The sequence below is a fragment of the Protopterus annectens genome, chromosome 1.part0 (genome assembly GCF_019279795.1).
Source record: "Protopterus annectens isolate FY-2018-M chromosome 1.part0, PAN1.0, whole genome shotgun sequence".
In the NCBI taxonomy this organism is placed as follows: Eukaryota; Metazoa; Chordata; order Ceratodontiformes; family Protopteridae; genus Protopterus; species Protopterus annectens.
The window spans coordinates 60705115-60727845 of record NC_056725.1 but is presented as its reverse complement, the minus strand read 5'-3'; the positions used below and the strand labels follow the sequence as shown (position 1 = coordinate 60727845).

General features: G+C 41.1%; 1 protein-coding gene across 1 annotated transcript in view; it reads right to left on the bottom strand.

Annotated features, from left to right (window-relative positions):
* Positions 1-22731, bottom strand: part of LOC122811525 — a 1751548-nt gene that overhangs the window by 362011 nt on the left and 1366806 nt on the right. Inside the window, exon 11 of the mRNA XM_044083457.1 lies at positions 19645-19747. Coding sequence (XP_043939392.1) covers positions 19645-19747 — 103 coding nt within the window. The remainder of the gene's footprint in view (positions 1-19644; positions 19748-22731) is intronic.

The window sequence follows — 22731 nt, the reverse complement described above, 5'->3', positions numbered from 1 at the left end:
AAAGAAAACTGGAAGATTAATAGACTTATGTTGGATTATAGAACAAAAATAAAGGACTCCTTCCACTAAAAGTACTGCAAAAAAATCCAAATAGTAAATCCAAAAGTAAGGCAAGTACTACCACACTGTATATGAAGCAACTTCACTTGTTTGGCATCTACTTCTCTGAAGTACAGGTCAACACTAAGGGACTCTGGCTAACAAAGTTTGCAGATGACTGCAAACTGGGAGCCATTATTGAATCCCCAAATGATGTGGATACTCTACAAAAGGGCCTTACAGAAACAGATGCTTTGTGCCAGAGCCATGGGCTCAAGCTCAATGCCAAGAAATGTATTGTTATCCCCTTTGGGAAAAAACATGTATCCATGAATTACCATATAGGTGGCAGTACACTAAACACAGAAAGTGTGATAAGAGACTTAGGGACACAGGTGGACAGTGGTCTCACCTTCGATAACCACATCGCCACAACAGTCAGGAAATCCTTCTATGTGGCACACCTCATCACAAAGGACTTTTCATCCAGAAAAAAGGAGGTCATTGTCCCACTGTACTCATCCCTCATTAGACCCATTATAGAATACAACGCCTCATTTGGTATGTACCTCTCAAGACATCTGCAACAACTGGAAAGGCCTCAGAAATACCTCACTAAAAGAATCACAGGCCTAAAGCAGATGCCCTACGCTGACCGCCTTAAAAACTCCAGCTATACTCTGTCGCATATCGTCTACTCAGAGGTGATCTCTGCTTAACATACAAGGCCATGTCAAACCCAGAGCTGCTGGACATGCTACACTTAAAGAAATCCCAATCCCTCAGAGCTACACGCTCCAGGGATCTAAACCTTGTCATCACAATAAACAAAACATGCTGGAGGGATAGGTTCCTGACCCAGAGACTCCCCAGACTCTGGAATAGATTGCCCATACATGTCAAGCAGAGTGCCTCTTTGGACCTCTTCAAGAGGAACCTTGACGATTGGATGGGAGAAAGGAAATTCACCCCAGGGATCACGTCAGTCGCCCTGCTAGACAGGGGTCCAGGAAAGTAAATAATGTGGGAAGAAATAGCCAGGGAATTGTTATGGCTAGGCTTGTATAGGCCCTAGGGCTGATAGCCTAGTACCAACCTATGAACCTATTAAAACAATAAAAGCAGTATCATAAGCACTTTTGGGTAAATCCCTTCATCATTAAAAGGTGGTCTTAGAAGAAGGGTACTCCTTAATAAAGGCCTTACACAGTTTTGAGGAAGCTAAAGTGGAATCAACTCCTACATGAAAATTAGAAATGGTAGCTAGTTGTACTTTAACAGCTGAGTAACTAGACCTCTCATTAAAGACTGCAGCCAGAAACTCAAGGACTTTATGTACTGGTGCTGAAAAAAGGTCAACATCATTTTGTTGTGCTCAAAAACAAATCTTTGCAATTATTTCTGTAAATCTTCCTAGTGGAAGCTTTATGAGAAGATACAAGTATATGGGGGACAGGGGAGGAAAGGCTAGGTTGTCTGGCTACCAGCTTTAGGCCAGAAAGGACAAGGTGAATCAAGTCTGTCAGGTAAGACAGGCGTCTGGACCTGGATCGAGAATCCATGTAGTGTAAACTAGATGAGGCCAAAGAAAGGAGAACCAAATCTGATGAGAGCAATGAGGATGATTTTGCTGTTCAATCAAGATGCTTTCTGGAGAAATTTGGGGGTTGGGGGATATGAAAAGAGGAGATCAGGGGGCCAATCTTGATCACCCAGTGGGAGAATCAGTGCAAAGAACCTGATGCACTTGTTGAGGGGAGATGCAAAGAGATCACAGGAAGGTTGGCCCCACTGACTGAATATCTTTTCCGCAGCTCTCAATTTGAGAGACCACTCATGAGGTAAAAAAATGGACCAGCTCAACATGTCTATCATGACAGATTTCCCTGGAATGAGCATTGCTATCAGAAACCGACTGGATGAGATAGCCCTTTGCCAAGCTGTCAGTGTCTCTTGACACAAGGGTTAAGATCCGGTCCCTATTTGTTTGTTGATGTACTATACCACTGACATTGTCTGCCTGAACTGCAATAGTCCTGGGAGAGAGAGAGAGTCTTGAACGGCCTGCAATGCGAGGAGTACTGCTCTCATTTCTAGGACATTTATATGCATGTTGGTCTCTTCAGGGAAACAAGTGCCTTGGACTGTCTTTCCCAAGAAATACCCCAATTTGGAAAGTATAAGTGGTAACTACAGCCTTGGGCTGAGGAAGAATGAAGGCATGGCCTTGTAAAATCTGATCTGAGTGAATCCACCACAAGAGATACATTTTGCATGCCTGAGTTATTCTGATCTGGGTGTACATAGGATGATGTAGAATGGACCACTGAGTTGCTAAGGTCCACTGAAGAATTCTCATATTATCTAGCTAGTGGAACTAGAATTATCACAGAAGACATTGACCTCAAGGCTTGTACAATCAATCGAGCTGATAGAGAAAAATTTTTAATTATCTTTTTGACTTGAAATTGAATAGTTTATACTCCCAGCATGGAAGCAGAGGCTGTCATTCACTGACACTGTGTTGAAAAAGGCCCCTTTGAACTTTAACGTCAGAGATGGTTCTATTGTAGATTTGTTGTGGTTGATGCTAATCCAAAGATGAGAGCAAATCTGGAGTACATAGTCTTGTGTTTTTATCAGAAGATGCCTCCTCTGAGTGGTTATGAGACAGTCGTCCAAGTGCAGAAGTACCTGTAATACCTGGAGTCTCAAGTGAGCTGCTACTACTGCCATGCATTTGGTGAACACCCTGGGGGCTGTGGTGAGGGCAAAGGGCAGTGCTCTCAATTGGTAATGACTGGCTTCCAGACAATGTGTAGATATCTCCTGGATCTTCTGTTCATTTTCATTTGTATGTGATAGTACACATCCTGAAGATCTACTGAGCACATCCAGCTGGTCTTGTGCAGAAAAGGCAAAATTGACTGAACCATGACCATCTGGACATTTGTATACTGAACTGATTTGTTCAGATTGCGGAGATCCAAAATTGGTCTTCAGTCCCATTTTGTTTGGCACTAAAAAGAATCTTCAGTAAGTTATAAACTATCTGGTCTGGGGAGACCCCTTGGATAACTCTCTGATCTAGCAGCTTTTTTATTTCTAGAGCTGCTGCTTTCCTTTGACTTGGTGGAACATCAGGGATTTTGTTTAATGTTGAAGGAGGGAGTAGGGAAAGGAAATTGTATAACCTCTGGAAATAATCCTCTGTACCCGTGTATCTTTTGGAATGTGTAGCCAGGCTCTATGGGGTAGAGAACTCCTGACTCCAGAGGTAGACAATAAGGTCTTCTTTCAGGAGTGCTGATAGGGTCTGTCAGAGAAGAAATCTCTAGCGCTCTGGTTCTGCAGACCTTGTCTGCCATGCAGGTGACGTCTTTAGTTAGAGTTCCCTCTCTGCTCCTGGGGGAACTATCTCAACGTGCATCTTGGAAAGGACATTGAGCCACATTTTTCAACCATCTTACCGATTCCTAAAAAAGGTTCTTTGAGTGATCAGAAAACATATGCCTACTGCAGACAGACTCTTACCAACTTGCTCAGACCTGGAGTGTCTCTCCTTTACCTAAGGGCCAAACAGAAAACTTCTGTCAAAGGGTGCATTAACAATGGAGGACTTGAAGGGCTCCACAAAATTGCAAAAGTGCATCCAGACATGCCTCCCAATGGGAAATGCCTCAACCTGCCACCCTTAAGGTACCTTCAGCTGCAAGTGAAATGAGCCTCATGGATGAATTTGTGATTGATTGTACGATAGCCAGCTGTGAGGCAACAGAGCTTGGTGCCTCGGAAGTACTGGCCCAGAGAGGGATTTGGAGAGTTCTTTAATCAAATTCCTATGCAATCTAATGAAGTGTGCCATATAATTCAGTGACCTGAGTGCAAAGGTTGCTGAAGCATACACACATTTCCCAAATCTATCCAGTGCTCTGGACGCCCTTGTTAGGGGTATGGACAAATTAACTCTGTTCTGCAAGTTCTTCCTTAGTGGCCTCCACTACAACCATGGCATCTAATGGTACTGCCTAAGCTCCAAAACTCTGCCTTTTGGTAGTGCCAGTATCCTGTCCAGTCTCCTGGGGATTATATCAAAAAATTCAGGTTCCTTCCATGCCCACCTAGAGATCAAATCAGTAAGCTCGTCAGTGGGCAGTCAGCCAGGAGGTACATGGGTCAGACCCAAAGGCTTCCAAGAATAGAGAGTCAGCTTGGGAAGGGTTATTTGTAGACCAGCCACTTCTTTGCTTGAGAATTTCCAGGATGTCTCCAAAGGCAACATCATCAGGTGGTGATTTGTGGACCCCCCCCCCCAATCAGAATCAGTATCTTCAGTGAAAAACTCTTGAGGAGAGTCTAAGTGCCTCCTCTTGCACTTTCCCTTCCTAGCGACTTCTTTGGTGGGATGTTCCAGAGAAGTATCAGAAGAACTAGAGGGCAGATCCAAGGGGGTGAAACCATCCATCCTCCAGAAGCAGAGAACACACTTCTCCACCACCTCAAAGCAGAGCACTCCAGGGAGGAGGTGGCAGATGGAGCAGAGAAGACATGCTTCAGGACCATCATCTCCCTCTAACCTGAAGGCACTACACTCAAGGCAGAAGTCCAGGCCAAGCTGTCCAAAGCTAAGCCTCCAAGGGGCAGAGATGGAAAACAAAGAAAGAAAGGGAGAAAAAAATACTAACTATTGTAAGAGAGTGGAAGGGGAAGGGTAAATATCAACAACAGTAGTTTAGAAAAACACAAATAGTGTAGGATAAGGGAGGACATATAGAATGAAATATGCACAAAACAAAACAGAAAATATAAATAAGTCACTTAACTGACCAACGCTCAAGAGCTCACAGTGACCATGTCCGTACGCAACGGTGGCAAATAAGATCTGAAGCATGTTAGGGGACTACAGCCTTATGAGTAAGGGAGGAGCTCAAGAGTTCCAGTAGCCATGAGCTATAAAAAGTGGCAGAGTCTGATTTGAACCCTTGGTTGAGGAATGAATGAAAATTGACATCAGATCAATAATTATCTACAATAAATAGACTACAGGCCAGAAAGATAAGGAGCTAGTGAGGCAAAGCAGAAAGGCATAGGTAAAGAATGTGACACATGGTCACGGTAACAGGGCAGATGATAAATCATGAAAATGAGGCTGTTGATTAAGCAAAGAAGATATTATAAAAGCCCAAGTTGACAGAGGCAGAAGGCAGTTGCCTCAGTGAATATATTAGAGAAAGACTATTCTACTGGTTCAAATTCTGAACTTAAATAGTCTGGTACTAGAATATATACATGAAGAGTAACCAATCTAATTCAAATAAAAGACTGTTTCAGTGCAAAATAAAATGAATGGTGGTGTGAACCAAATTTAAATGTTTTACAAGCCAGAGTGACAGAAACATTGAATACAGAGAAAAATGAACACAGTAGCAGGTGACACAAGATGTTATGTGAATACGAATGTTTAATAGGATTAATATTTTTAATAACTATCAGGTCAAACTGCATTTAAACTCCAGCAGCTTAGTCTCATGGGAAGATGCACATGTAATACATGTAACTCCGTACGAATTGTAGGAGTCATTACTGGGCACATTGCAGGTGCTGTGAACAGCACTTCTGGCTAACATCAAAGATTGAAATACTAATTTCATGAACTTTAATTGTACTTTAACTTAGGAATAGTCCCATTCCAGTCATTTATTTATTTAACATTTGTTAACCGGGAAAGTCGGACTTGGAACTAAGCCAATTTTCAATTAAGGCCTAGGGAGAAAAGCTCCAGATACATGTCTTTGTAACATGGGAGGAAACCAGAGCACCTGGAGGAAACCCATACGAATGTAGGGGGGACGTCCAGAGTCCACACAGAAGGCACTTCATCTGAGAATCAAACCAGAGAACCTCTTGCTGTGATGTGACAACGCAACCGCTGCACCACTGCACCATCCATCATGGTATTAGAAACCCAAAAGACTTAGAGAAATTAAAAAAGGAAAAAAAAAAAAAAGACAGACTTTAGAGGGAAGTAAATAAAACTGTCAGAAGCGTCAAATGCAAATTTGTGCTCATTAATACAACAGATACATGAAAAACACTATACGGACCAAGAAACCTTAGGCTGTTTCAAAAAAGAACTGACCGAGGAAGTGTGAAAATATAAAGAACAAAATCTAGAGACTTTTGAAAGGTATTAAAAAAGAAATAGGACATGGGAAAGAAATCTGATATGGTATAATATTTATGCAAAGGAGAAAGCCAAATTTATCAACAGAAAAAAGGCAGTCCCAAAGATATTCAAAGGGAAATACAGGCAAAGGCATCCAGACATGGAAAATTTCACAATACAAAGAAGAAAAAACAGAAACAGTAGAAAAGAGGATTAGTATTGGAGAAGTTATGGATTACCTGTGAAGTGAAAGATTTAGTGTACAAAATTTAACTCGGGTAACATCACAGCAGGATAGAGCAATGGACTCCCAAATTAAGGAGAAACAAGTGCAGAGGGAAGCATGTGATCAGTTGCCATATGAAGATACTTTAGAGCCTTCCACAGGAAACCAGTATAAACATTCAGTTGGAGTTAGATAGCAAGGAAAGGAACAAGAAACTGTGGCAATTCTGCAGCAGTCACTGTTGTGGTGTGGTAAGCCACTGAGTTCCCACAGGAAAGTTCAACAGACAGGATGAAACTGAAGAAAACGTGGTACAGTAAGATGCTCTGGACCTTTCTATAGAATGCCCACAAGAAATGCAGAACAAAGAATGTACACTCAGTTTAGAAGAAAATTATCTAAGAGAAGAGTTGCTTGATTTAACAGAGATGAACAGACATATTAAGATCAATGAAAGAAATAGACTACAGAAGGTCAATAAAACCAAAAAGTTAGAAGTTTACAAATGAACACAGTAATTAGGACTGTCCATAGAGATTCATGTGATATAACAGAAGTAAATAGGATACATTACTGTACAGCTAAATTAATAACATATAAAGTCTTAACACAAAAACACAGGTTAGGAAGGGCAAAGGGGAGAAATCGAATGTAATCATAGAAGTATGGAATACAGAAAAACTATAAAGCAATTATGACAAGAACTGTCACTGTTAGAAGAGTATAGAAGAGGGAACAGATCAAGAAAAATACTCAAAGATAGATGTGATAAAAGCAACATGCAGTATTATAACAGATCAGGATCTATCATGCACCATCGCAAATAAACTAAAAATATCAGCGCAGGCAGAAAAAGTTAGAAGATATGTAGATAAATATAATGGAAAAAGTATAAAATAAGCAATTTATTGATGACACAAAGTTTTATAGAGAGTCGGGAAACAAGGCAAAAGGAATTGAAATACCACCAAAAAAGAAAAAAATTGATACATTTTGGAGAAATATCTATGAAGATCCTGTGGAGCATAACAATGATTCTAAATGGATAGAAGTTGTTGTTCAAATGTACAGGATATAAAATGTAATGAAGTAACAGTCAGAGAGATGTAAACAAAGTTAAGAAAAGCTCAACTGGAAAACCCCAGGCCCAGATGCAGTACCTAACTTCTGGCTAGAAGTATTAAAATTCTCTGCATGAAGATTTAGTCATGAGTAAGAACTATCTATATGGCCACCCTGAACAGACACCAGCTTGGTTAACAATAGGAAAAACAATGCACCTACTTAACAGTGAACCTGCAAGCTATCCTAAAAATTATAGACCTATAACTTGCCTTCTGATGAAGTACAAACTATATACTGGAATTGATGAGTACATGGTTTATTGTCATCTAGAAGAAAACTGTCAATAGAACAAGAGAGTAATAAAAAAGTCATATGGAGCAAAGGATCATCTGCTGTTAAAGACATAATGGAAAACTGTAAAATGGGGAAGATTCTAATAATGGCATAGACAGACTATAAAAAAGCCTTTGGCAGCATCCTACATTCATGGATAAGAGAGTCCTTAAAAATGAATAAAATATGCCCTGCACTGATAGATTACATTACAGTGACCAGGAAACAGTGGCAAACCACTTTGCAGTTAAGCCATAATAAAGGACAAATTATTATTCAAGGAATAAAAATTCAAAGAGGGATATTCCAGGGTGACACACACCGTCACATATGCTCTTTTGTTTTGCCCTTAACCATTAAGCTGTCTACTTAACAGATTAGATCATGGCTACAATTTGGCTCCCAGAAAACAAAGTGTGAAGACTTATCTTTTTGTGGATGATTTGAAACGGTATAGTTCAGATGAGGAACTGAAAGCACAACCACAAGTAATTAAAAACCTTTTCAGATGATATAAGAATGTCATCTGGTCTTGATAAGTGTGCAAAAGCAACCTTTAAAGCAGGAAAGCTGCAGCACCAAGAACAAAAGAAGTTATGTACTCACCATAACGTTTCATGTGAGTTGTTCATCTCGCCTTCATTCTTACAGTTGGGGTTCAGAGCCAATCCTCAGCTTTGACACGGCCAAATGCAAAAGCTCGACGGCTTCAACCAGCTCATGGCCTACTCTCTATCCCATGATGCACTAGTGATTCCCTCAGATCTTGATTGCTGCCAACTAAGGTGGCTAGATAATTTCCCAATAGTAGTAGTATCAAAGGACACACTAGATAAGGACTAAATACAACCAAGACTTGTCTCAACTTCTCGGTCCTCAAGAAAACTGGTAGGGGGTTTGAAGGGAGAAATGTCAGAATGAAGGTGAGATGAACAACTCACAAGGAACGTTATGGTGAGTACATAACTTCTTTATGTGAAGTTGTTCCATCTCACCTTCATTCTTACTGATGGGTTAGCATCCCGAGCACCATTTTTCTCAGGTGGCTTACAGGAGTATATTCCTCAGGACAGTGGAACCCAAGGAGGCCCTGTCCCTGGAGGCCCTATCTACTTTGTAATGAGTGATAAAGGTATGCGGCCTTGACCAAGCAGCTACTGCCCGATGGGTATCTACTGGTAATTTAATCAAAGAGGATGAAGAAGTGGAGACAGCTCTAGTTGAGTAGGCCTTTATTTTGTGTTGTAATGGCGCATTGACTGAACTGTAAATAAAGGATACACAATCTGATAACCATTTTGATAAAGTGGGTTTCACCACCAGAGCACCATTCTTTGAATCTGAGAAGGAAATGAAGAGCTGTTCAGATTTTCTAAAAACCTTGGTTCTATCTAAAAAAAAAAAAACAAAGTTGCCTGTGGACATCAAGCCTGTGCAGCATATACTCCATCTTATAGCTATATTTAGGGAAGAATACATGCAACTCTACAGCCTTGTGTCTGAGCATACTTTTGGAAAAAATGAGGGATTTGTCCGAGGAGAAACTCTATCATCATGAAAAATCAAATATGGAGGTTTAATGGATAAGGCCTGTAACTCTGAAACCCTCCGAGCAGATGTAATGGCTACTACTATTATGGTTTTCCATGAGAGAGATTTCAGGTCAGAAGAGGAGTTTGGTTCAAATGGGGATAAGATGATCCATGAAAGAACAAGATTTAGATTCCATGGAGTAGCAGGGGATTTAATGGATTGTCTTAGATGTATGGTACCTTTGAGAAAAGCTTTGGAGAGTCAATGTGACATGATATTAGACCCTTGATCACCAAGATGAAAGTTTGAAACTGCTGCCAACTGAACTCAAATAGTTGCTGCAGCTGCCCCTTCCATTGAAGTGCTTACTCAAAATCTCTATAATGGATGATATTGAAGCCAGATAAGGATCAATATTGTTTTGGGACGCTCATATTGAGAACCTCTTCCATTTACTAAGATATAACTTTGTAGTAGAGGATTTGGGAGAGGATGTTAAAATATGCTGAGCTGCAGCAGAAAGATTCTGAAACCTGGCTATATTTGGAATTGGAGCAGCCAAGCTGTCAATTTGAGCGACTGAAGAGAAGGATGACGAGCCCCCAATGAATGAATCAGAAGGTCTGGAACTGGGTCCAGGAACCAAGGTTCTTCCAAAAGATAACTGGAGGAAGGGGAACCAAATCTGACAAGGCCAGTAGGGGGCTATTAAAATGATGGTCCTTCCCAGGGCACTGGCCTTCTGTAAAACTTTGGGTTTCAGTGGTACAGGTGCAAAGGAATACAGGAGACCCGGGGGCCAATCGCATAAAAGTGCATCCCTTGGGGCATCTCCCGGAGGGGGGATTAGGGCAAAATAGCTGCTGCATTTGGTGTTTGTGGGAGCTTCAAAGAGATCACAGCAAGCCTGGCCCCTTCTGCAGAATATCCTTACCCCTACTTCTTTCTTTAGGGACCACTCGTGAGACAATAGAATTGCCCAGTTCAGTTGGTCTGCTATCACGTTGGACCTCCCCAGGATGTGTGTTGCTATCAGAAAGAGCTGGTAGGATGTTGCCCACTGCCATGCCCTCAGGGCCTCTCCACATAGGGTGTAAGATATGGTCCCTCCTTGTTTATGTACCAGACTACTGACATATGTCTGTATCGCAATAGTCCCTAGAGGAAGTCTCTCTTGAAAGGGCTGCAAGGTTAGAAGTACCGGTCTCATCTCTAGTACGGTGATGTGCAGGTTGGCCTCATGTAGTTTCCATGTGCCTTGGGCTGTTCTTCCCTGATGTCCCCTCCAGCCTATTAGTGAAGCATCCCTGGTCACTGTGGCAATTGGTGTAGGTAAAATAAAGGGATGGCCTATTGTCACCCAATGTGATGTTCGCCACCACTGAAGGTCCTTCTTGCAGGAGTTTGTGATCATAATCTGATAAGACATTGGGAGATCTTGAAAGGTCCACTGCGTGAAAAGGAGTCATTGTAGTATGCACATGTGCATCTAACCCAGTGGGATTGCAATGACTGCTGCTGCCATTTTACCCAACAATTTGAGGACCACAGACACTGGGACTTTTTGTTTTGAGAGAAGAGTTTAAACCTGCTGTCGAAGTGTAGACACCCTTTCTGACGGAAGTTTTAAGGTCACAGTGGTGGTGTCCAAGTCTGCTCCTATAAAAACGGTATGCTGCAATGGCAATAAGGCAGACTTCTATAAATTTATGGTAATCCCCAACTGGTTACATAGATTCATAGTGGTGTCCCTTGTTTGAATGAGTTGATGCCTGGTGATGGCGTTAAGGAGGCAGTCGTCTAGGTATGGAAACACCTGGAATCCTAAATGTCCTCAGATGAGCCGTGACTACTGCCATGCATTTGGTGAACACACTGGGGGCTGTAGTGAGACCAAAGGGCAGAGCTAGAAACTGGTAATGACTGGCCCCAGCTGAAAGCGCAGATGATTTCTGGATGGTCTGGTCATTTTTATGCGGTAGTACACATCCTGGAGATCTATCGAGCACATCCAATTATCTTTCCCTAAAAATGTCAGTATCGACTGAAACGTGACCATCCAGAACTTTGCCATTTTCACTGATTTGTTCAGTCTGCTGAGATTCAGTATGGGCCTCCAGTCCCCTGTTTTCTTTGGAACTAAAAAGAACCTCGAGTAAGTCCCGGATCCTATCTGGTCTGCTGGGACTGATCGGATGACTCTCTTTCAGCAACCTTTGAATCTCTATGATTGCTTGTTCCCTGTGACTGGGTGGAACATCTGGGATTTTTCTTATTGAGGGAGGTGGGGTGGAAAAGGGAACAGAGTAACTTCTGGATATGATGCTTTGTAACCCAAGTGTCCTTTATTTTTAGCCAGGCATATGGTCACAAAGATAAGCATCCCCTGAATGCCTCCAAAGATGGACAGGAGGGCCTCCTCTCAGGAGCACTGATAAGGTTTCCCAAAGAACTGATCTTGTCACCCTAGTTCTGCAGACCCCCCCCCCCTGCCTCGTGGATGGCATCCTCCATTATTACTCCCTCCACTACATCTGGAGAGGGGGTTCACCACAAATGTCCTGAAAGGTTCCTTGAGTGTTACAGAACCACATCTTTCCTCCTTTCTGACCTTTGGGGGTAAGGTCTGGCAGGTGTGGAAAAATGGACTCAGATGGCAGACAGAGTCTTTCTGTCTTGTTCACTCCTGGTAAGTGTTTCTTTCACTTTGGGACCAAAGAGGGATGATCCATCGAAAGGGGTGTTAATAAAGGATGACTTAAAGGCCTCTGCAAAGGGACATAAGTGCCTCCAGGAATGTCTCCTAAGGGCAATTCCTGTACCCGCTGCTCTGCTTGCTCCATCAGCTGCGTACGAAAGCAGATACATGGGAGAGTTTGTTAGGGAATTGAGGGTAGAGAGCTGTGAGGATATTTTCTCTGAGACCCCCGGATCTACTGAACCCTGTAGAGCATCTCTTAGCTCTTTTAGGAGATTTCTCTGCAATCTAATAAAATGTGTCAGATAATTCAGAGACTTAAGAGCAAAAGTCACTGAAGTAAACATGCGCTTTCCATATCTGCCCATAATCCTAGAATCTTTATTAGGTGGACGGCAAGACGAAGTTTCGGACAACTCTTTCTTGGTGGCTGCCACCACCACCATGGCATCAATGAGAACCCCTTTTGTTAGAGAAGCCTTGTCCTGGGGCAAGGTAATAAACTTATTAGGCCTCCAAGGGACAGGTTCCATGGTATCTGGGGACTCCCACACCTTTTGACAAACCGCTTCCATTAGCTCATCGAAAGGCGGAGACACCTAAGCGGCGGAAGGCTGAGACCCGAAAGCCTTCAGGTGGACTGACTCATCATCAGTAGGGTTGATGGGCTGCCAGCCACCCCTCTGTTTAAGAATTTCCAAGATATCTCTGAAAGAGATACCCTCAAAGAGGGACCATGGGGACCCTTCTGACTCCTCTAAGTCAGTGTCTGAAGTGAGGGATTCCTGTGGGGAGTCCAAATGCTTCCTCTTGCAAAGTCTCTTCCTGGGAACCTCCTCAGTGGGTGCTTCTAGTGAGGTCTCGGAAGAGCAGGGCTTGCCCAATGCGGCATCCTGAGGCTCTGGGTCTCTACACTTTTGTGGAACCAGTGAAGCAGAGGTAGACACAGGTGCTTTAGGGGAGGAGGTTGCTGGTTCTGATGATGTGGATGCCAGATGGGACAACACTCTCCTCAAGGCATCGAAAGCCCCCTGGCTCCGATGTGAAGGAAGCCCTGGATCTGAAGAAGCAGGTGATTTCCTGGCACTGAATTGGTGGGCTCAGAGCCAGAGAGGAAGGTGCCGAACTCACCTATGCCAAAGCACCGAGAGGCAAAGTCGGAACAGAAAGGTCGGTTCAACTATCCCCCCTGGACCCGACCGGCGAGTGTCAGCCCCTAAACTCCACGGTCGGCACCGAAGAAGTCTGAGTAGTCAGAACCAACAGACCTGGAACAGGAGCCAGCCTCGATGGGTCAACAATCATCAGCTCCGAGCACTCTGGCTCCAAAGCCTTGAGTCGGATCGGAGGAGGAACAGAAGTAGCAGGCTGGGTCCTGGTCATTTCTGAGGCCCTAAGGATCAGCCCTGACAAAAGTTTGGCCAATGCAAGTGTCTGCAGAAGCCTCTGCACCACACGATCCACATCCATGTCAGAAAGTCTTGAGGATCGAGAAGAAGCTACAGAAGAAGCTTCCGATTGAAGAATGGGCGACTTAAGGGTAGAAGATACTGGCTCCAAAACTGGGGACCGGCTCCTACCAACAAGCACAACCGTCAGCTCCAAATATTTGTAGTGCCGAGATAGATGATTTGTCTTTGACTTTAGCAGTCAATGAGCTTCTCTTCGGCTCTGACCCAAAAGTAGTAGTCTTTGAAGATTTAGGTTGTTTGTTCTGGGTATCGTCCTTATCTAACGACTCCTGAAAAGAGGACTTTACCAGACCTCTAGCAACCAATTTACTCTTCCGCTCATGTAACACCCTAGTACTGAAAGAGTGGCATATTGAGCAGTCCCCTTGAAGGTGAACCTCACCCAAAAAATATACACACTCAGTGTCCATACATGATGGACATCTTCTGCCCTCATTTAGGACATTTTTTAAACCCAGACTTAGATTTTTCTTGCTGAGAAGTCTACAATTTGCAAGCAGAATTCACACACAAGCACAGTTTTATATCAGGTGCCCTAAAAAAACAAGCTTAAGAAAAAGAAAGGAATAAGCCTATCTTGAAGCTATCAAACACTAATAACAAAAATCAGCACACTAGTGAAAGGGAGTTAAACGAAGTCTAATTCAAAAAACGGCCGCAAGGGAGAGAAGGCATTTACTAACAAAAAAGTGCACAAGCACTATGGATAACTCTAACTAAACTAAGCAACTGCTATATAAAGAAAAAAACATTTCAATAAGAAGTAATAATTATTGAAATACTTATATTTCACTGGCCAGAGCTGGTGAAACACCCGATCTGTTGCAGTGGCAAATGATATCTGAGGGAAGCACTAAGTACATCATGGGATAGGGAGTAGGCTACGAGCTGGTTGAAGACCTCAAATTTTTGCATTTGCCTGAGTCGGAGCCGAGGATCAGCTCCGAGTCCCATCAGTAAGAATGAAGGCGAGATAGAACAAATTCACATCATTCATTTGGGACAAGAATGTGGTATAAAAGAAACTGAGCAAGAGGGAGTTTATATATTTGGGAATTGAAAAAGGATCAACAATAAAACATGAAAAAATATGAATAAAACTTAGTAAGGAATAATTCAGATGACTTAAATTAATATTGAAAATAGCAATGACATCTAGGAACAAAGTCCATTCTATTAACCAGTTTGTTCTTCCTGTCCTAACTTACAGTTTTGGAATGATTGACTTGTTGACTTGCCCCAAAAGGTGTTGGATAGACTGGAAGAGAAAACAAGGAGGATTCTTCATGCTCATCAAATGATTTATAAAAATTAGTGCATAACAAGATTATATATTCCCTGTTCTGAAGGAGGTATGGGCCTCCTCAAAATTGATTACATTTATAGATCTGTAATCGTGGGACTGCATACATATCTGCTGACCTCACAAGATCCAAACATACTGAAAGTTTTCATACATGAGGAGAATAAGTCTAAGATGACTTCTCTACTTAGTTTAGCAGAAGACAAGTGAGATTGGAAATCAAACAGGAAGTAGATAAAAATTAAGCACCAACTGAATGCGCCATAAAACAAAATAAAAACTATAAGGTGAAGGTTCAGATGAGAAGGCAAGAAATGTAGAAAATGCATAAACAACCTCATGTTGACCAGGATTGAATGCAGGAATGGTTAAGAGGAGGTGAATTTAAATCAAAAGATGAGAGGTTAAGACTAGTGGCCCAAGATAGTGGACTACGTACACATTAATTTACAAAGTCCACTGAACATAAGGGAGAACAGACAAATGCAGGTTTTGTAAAACAGAATTGAAAACATTTGCACTTCTTGTTTCTGGCTGATATATTAATGGTAGAACTGTATACTGAAAGGCATAATAATGTGGCAGATTGTTGCAATGAGGATTGTGCAAACATTGTAATACTGAAGCAACTGAAAAAGACAGGAAACACGAGCCACAAAGCATCATGGAAAATCATGAAGTTTATATTTCATGGGCTCAGCCTTTACCAACAGTTCAAAAAATAGGCATGGGAAAACCAGATAGAGTAGTCCATGAAAAGAAAAAGGCAGCCTTGATGATGGAAATTGCTATATAGTGACTATAGCATGTCATGTACAAAGAGACAAAGTCAAAATACCAGGATTTGCAGGCAGAAACAAGTGCAGTGTGGAAGGAGGATACCCAGACAGTTCCAATAATAGTAGGAGCAACGGGTCTTATTAAAAAAAAAAAAAAAATTTACAATCGTACTTGGATGTTACCAATACACATTGTGCCATACGAATTGCAGGACCCATTACTGGGCACATTGCTGGTGCTGCGAAGATCACTTCTGGCTAACATCAAAGATTGGAACAACACTAATTTCATGAACTTTAATCATACTTTGACTTAGGAATGGGGTCCATTCCCATTATGGTATTAAAAACCCAAAAGACTTGGAGAAATTAAAGAGTAATTTCCATTTGACCAAAAAGGTTGAAAAGGAAATACATAATCACTAGCAAATGGACGTTACTGAAGCATCAGACCCCACAACAAAGCTTGCCCCACATTAATACCACATAAACTGATAATATCCAGGTGAAGTCAGGATTTATATTGATATAATAGACTCCAGTAAAACTATTCAGAGGGAAACACATCTAGTGGCTTTAGTGGATGGCATCATCTCAGAGATCAGTACTGCAAAAGTGTTTTGTCAGTTAGCCTTCAGGTCAGGTCTGTGTATCAAACTTGAATGTTGCCATTGCAGTACAAATCAATGCAACCTTCTCTACCCACACAGACTTGAGGCAAGAAACTGACATTTTAGGTGAGTTATGTTGTCAAAATCCCTTAGCATGTGAAAAAACAAGTAATACAGATTATCAAGAATGCAAACAACTTTGGTGAAGACAGAGTATAGCAAATATGAAAAGGAACACAATGAATCTCAAAACAAGAGTGAAAAAAAATGGTCCTGTCCTAAATAAGGAGAAATGTGACTTGGATAAGCATAACTGTTGAGTTTGTTCATTTATATTTTGCAAGAATGGCATGTGAAACCAAACCATAACATAGCACCTCTAGTTAATGTATAAAGGGTTAGCCATATTTTGTGACTACATACAGTTCTAAGTCACTAAAAGAGTTGACAAGGAAAGTTGCTCCATTTATTTGAAAAAGAAAACAAAAAGCATGACAGTGCTGAGGAAGGGGATGAGCTCAGACACAATGCCATTTTGAAACAAGTAGGTCTACAGTAGATTAGATACGTTTTTATGATTAGTACATTAGATAAGACAGCCTCTGTAAAATTTGTTGCAATCTGAAGGCAAAAGGCAGCCACAGGAAAGAAATCAAAATGTCACAGTCCAAGTGCAAGATCGCAGATGCTGAAGTGACATACAGTTGCACTAAAAAAAAAGCTGTAGTCATTGTCGGGCATGCAAATATTCATATGTATATCTTTGGAAAATATTTAACAAATTACAAATCATAAACCATTTGATACTATATCTAGCATTCTTACATCAATGCCTCCCTTTTAATTTGTCCTTAAGGACTCAGTCATGCCAATTTACAGTGTAGTATGGTGAAGGAGAATTTAATCCGACAAGAATGAGTACATCTTTGGTAACTCAAAAGACTAAGGCTGGAAAGTATTAGGAATGCTTAGCAGCATGGAAACATTTTGGTTTGTCATGTACCTCTTTTTATCTCAGTGTATTGTAGCCCTTTCCCTCTCAACACCTTTGCTGCACTGCATATTATCTCAGACAGATAATGCAAATGGAGCCAGTGTGGTTTTCAGATTTTTTTTTAAATGAAAAGAAAAAGGGTAGCATGCTTTTCTTTCAAACATCTTCTTATTTTTTTAATATTTGCATTTTTTTTACAGTGAAATGTACATTTGATTTTTTTTTTTGTTTACCTAGGCTGTACTTAAGATGGCTGTTCTTATCCTTACTGATCCTGAGGTTAGTGACGCCTGTTTCAGTCTTTGTAAATATTGTTTTTTGGCATTTTATTAATGACCACTGCCATTCTCTTAGTTAACAAGTGTAAATATCTTACAGATGCATTTCGCTTCATCTCTCCCACGTTATATGTATGATCTCTTGAATCACAAGCATATATGGTAAATACATCTCCCTGCAATCCTTTTTAGGAAAATGTATTTATTGACATTTGTTGACCGGGAAAGTCCACTGGGTGAGAAACCCATTTTCAGTTGAGGCCGAGGGAGAAAAGCTCCAAAATATTGAAATATTCCACAGAAAAAAATAGAAAGTTAATACAGAAAATATATATAGATTAACATACGGCAGGGGTTTTGGATTATGTGAATTTGAAGTACACAGATATGATCATACTGTAAAGATGCAAAGTAAATACTTTTCCATTTAGAGAATGCAAAGTAAAATACAAAGACACAAAGCAAAATACTTTCCCATTCAGAACAATATTTCTTACACCATTACAAGTTTAACAGGCATGAAGCTGCCTATACCAATCCATGTTAGGAACATACTAGGGAAGCAATCTCAGTGACCATAAGATACCTAGCCATATCCACCATTAAAGCAGACAAACTTAAAAATTCTTGCCACTTTTTTTCAAGCATGTAATAGTGCTCATCTGCAAAAATCTGTCAGGACCATATTTGATACAGGATGACCATAAATGATAACCCTGGTGCAAATTTATGTCTACCCATCCAATCAAGACTACCCTTAAAGGTAATAGTTTGAACTGTAGTGGTAACTTCATAGCTTACAAATATGTTGGGTAAGGAACCAATCCCTCCAGCAAGTCTTGTTAATTTGTTGGTGTACACTTGGGTCCTTAGAGCATATGGTTGTATAACCACTGGTTTTGTGAAAAAACAGGAAGTCCAATAAAAGTGTGTATTTCTTGATCTGAAAAGCAAGACACAGGTCATCTCTCAGCAGCCTGTGGGCTACTGAGTATAAGGATAGTCATGTTAAACTGGAAAGGTAGTTGGAGGACTTAAGACCTTTAATTTTGTTGGTTAGAAATCTTTGGGGTCCCTCCAACTGAGTGATATGCTTGGATATGTACATACCATAGGGGCACTGCAATTAATGATGGATCTGATAAGGGAGAGTACAATAGTGGACTGATTTTTTTTCTCTCTTGAAGATATTACCTTGGAAATTAATTGGGCCAGATAGAAGATTTTCCTGGTTATGGCAGAAACATGATTGAAACTTATCCACACAAGTACCTAGGTGTCTTATGACCATACTTGTCTTAAGAGTATCATTTATAACATGAGGAGGGAGCAACTTTTCTGCCAAACACTACTATGCTCCATTTTTTTCCAATTAGTTTTGAGACCATTTTTGAAACAAAGTATATGTATAAATTTCAGACCTTGTAGCTGTATTGATCCGTGGATGACCAGATAACAGTGCCCAGTTTGCAGTCATTGGCAAATTTGGCTGAAAGAATGAACAGTCTTGGCCTGCAGTCAAGCTCATGTGCTTATATTTGGGAGTCTGATGCTCAACCACTAAATCACACCGTCCCTTTGAAAGCTCAGTTTCATCATGCTGCGTTACCTAAATCACCCCTTCTTCATTGACCAGGTGGCACAAGCCACTAGGAATATGGGCTGGTAAAGACAGCCTGTAGCTGCTGTTGCAGCACCATGTAAGACATCTTGTAGCTGGTTGCTGCTGTAGCACCATTTGTTGAATCTCACCTAGTTCTATTATACTTATATGAACTTTATGAACGCATTCCTGACTTTTCTCCCCCTCTATTAACATAATAGTTGCATTTCATTTCCTTGTGGCACTTCTGTGATGGTGTCTCTCATCTGTTGGTCTTTTAGCAAAACGCAAAACCTGAGTCAGTTTTTGTAACAATGCAAAAATGAATGTCAATGTCACAGTGCTATTATGTACCTCAAAATGCTCCTAAGTATTATTGTCTATATGGCTGCTAATCCTAAAACAGGATCACTGCTATGAAACACTGTATGAAAATTACCAATCTGCTATGAAAAATTTCAGTAATAAACAAAATAATTTTTATTAAACAGAAAATATAGGGGATTGGCACATTCACAGTGTACTGGAACAGCACAAAACTTACAGAGTCCTTTGCATTTCTGACAAGGTTGAATAGCCTTGTAGATTTCCGCAATGTTTCATTCCTCTCCAAGGTTAATGCACAGCTAATTCTTCTAATGCTGTCTCTGAAAAAAATACAAGACTGCCTTAAACAGACAACTAAAAATAAGTAACGACAGCATATACTACATACATTTCCTATGAAATATTAGCAACAACAGTAACAAGCAAAATAAGTTGGCATAATGGTTAAGGTTTGATTCTCACCTCTAAGGGGAACTTGACTAGGCTTAAAATGGCCCACAAAGATACGCAGCCTAGTACTTACTGATAGATAAACATTGCCTATAAATCAATAACAGTGCTTGCTTTCATCCGTGCTCTACTTTCTTTTCCTAAGAACCCACCCAACTTCTATAATACAATCTCTTCACTCGTACTAAATCCATCATACTCTTCTCAACGTCCTATTCACTGAAAATCATCATCTTGTGCATGACAGAACAAAATTGTTTCCTTGGGTACATAAATGGTCACTAACAGTATTTAGGGAAACATTACTGTCATGCAAACAGAGAAGAGATGTTTTTGAAGTGTGAGCAACACCTTATATCCCCCCCTTTATTACTTTTACTTCAAGAATGCTGCAACTTTTGTTTTTTTCATTAAAGTTGTTTGCACACATCAAGATCAAACTACGACTCACTCTTCTATGGTTTGATAATGTCGCTGAAAAAGAATATGAATTTATTGGGCTTACACCAACTGCAGTTTCTACAGCAACCAAACAAGCTAGGCAACATGGATAACGTAGCTCAGGCATATTAAAATTGAGCAATATATCTTCAAGTACATAAATATAAACCTTTCCGCTGCCCTATTTTGTTTTCAGTTACTCATCAAAATTAAGAGGCATGCTGGGGGACCAACAAGGCCCATTTGCTCTTTGGATTACGGTAGGTATGGTGTCAGCAAAGATTCTATACTGTAAAGCCTGGACAGGACAAATTTTATAATCACCTCAGTGAAGCAAGAAAACAATGTACAGTGATACTGCATGAACAGTGCAATTCACCCTCTGACTTATGGCCAGATAATACAAACTTTAACCTTGAGAGTGAAGTTTAAAAATGCAAAAAGAATGGATTTAGGAGCCTAAATAAAGGCAATGCCATAATGTAGACATTATGTTGCAGTTAAAAAAATACCCCATATCTTAGGAAATATTTACTTTATTTGCCCAGTACTCTTTAGTAAACACTTACCACTCGTTTGTTACAATTACTACTGGTGAATAGATGCATGACCTGACTTCTGGGCAAGCAGAATCCAAAGGGTATTACTCTTCTGTTTAGAAAGACAATGCTGCAAAAAAAAAGAAGTTATGTACCTACCATAACGTTCCATGTTTGTTGTCCTTCATTTTGCCTTCCTTCTTGCTGGTTGGGTTCAGAGCTGATGCTCGGCTCCAACTCGGCTGTTTTTCTATACCTCGAGAGCTTATACTGGCTCGAGGCTAACCCCTATCTCAACATGCCTAGCGGTAGCTACCCAGATCTCATTTGTGTTAGCCCACACTAGGCCATAAAAGCAAAATGTAAATTTTTTACTAAGCTCTTACACAAAAGGAAATACTTGTGTATAAAGGGACGATCCACATGTAAAGTTAAGGAGGAAAAAGGAACAACAAATCCTAGTCAACTAACCTGGTATGTCAACAGGAAACTCAGCCAGTGTAACCAATGAAGGAATTCCTCTCGATCCTCCAGGAAGGAGGGGGGGGGGGATGCAAGAAGGAAGGCGAGATGAAGGACAACAAACATGGAATGTTATTGCAGGTACATGACTTCTTTATGCTATGTTGTCCCCATCTTGCCTTCGCTCTTGCTGGTTGGGACCGCGTCCCCAGCACCTGGTACTTGGGTGGCTCACGGAATAAACTCTTCAGGACCGTGGAACCAAAGGATGCCCTATTCTGGGAGACCACATCCACTTTGTAATGAGAGATAAAGGTATGAGGATTTGCCCATGCTGCTGCTGCACAGATTGAATCTAAAGGCAATTTGGCTTGGAAAGCAACAGAGGTAGATAAGGCCCTGGTTGAGTGTCCTCTGGCTTTCCCTGGAAGTTTTTTGTTTCGCAAATCATAAGAATAGCTGATTGTGTCTGACAGCCACTTTGATAGGTCACTTTTGAAACTGGAGAACATTGTTTATTGCCAGCAAATAACTGATCTGATTTTCTAAAGTCCTTGGTCCTGTGTAAATAAAAGTGTAATTGTCTATGAACATCCAATTGGAGTCTATATTCTGCCTTGTTGCCATAACTGGGGAAGAATACAGGAAGCTCGATGGACTGATTTAAATTATACTCTGAACACACCTTTGGCAAGAAGGAGGGATTGGTTCTGAGAGAGAGACTATCTTTGTGAAATATGAGATACAGCAGGTGAATAGATAAAGCATGTAATTCAGAAACCCATCTAGCTGAGGTGATGGCAATCAAGAAAAGGGTTTTCCAAGACAGAAATTTCAGGGGACAAGATGCTGCTGGCTCAAAGGATGGAAGAACCTGAGAGGCTAAAACAAAGTTTAGGTCCCAGGGGGTGGGGGTTCTCTTACTGGGGGTAATAAAAGGGTTGTACCTCATATGTATGCTTTGCACAGCTTATGGGACATGTTAGAGCCCAACTCTCCCACATGAAAATTAGAGATGGCAGCCAGTTGGACCCTAATGGTAGCTACAGCTGCCCCTCATTCGAATGTTTTGGCCAGGAAATCAAGAATCTTGGGAAAAGGAGCAGTGGAGGGATCAATATCATTATTCTTTCCCCAATAAGAGAACCTCTTCCATTTGCTAGTGTAAATCTTTCTGTTAGTGGGCTTGTGAGATGATACCAGGATGTGCTGTACTGCCGGGGAAATGTTGGGGAGCCTGGCTAAGACTGGAAGTAGAGAAACCAAGCAGTCAGCTTGAGAGTTTGGAGGAAGGGATGCAGCACACCCGACTGACACATCAGGAGGTCCGGAACTGGGTCCAGTATCCAAGGCTCCACTTGTAGATGATGGCAGAGAAACAGAAACCATATCTGACGAGGCTAGTAAGGAGC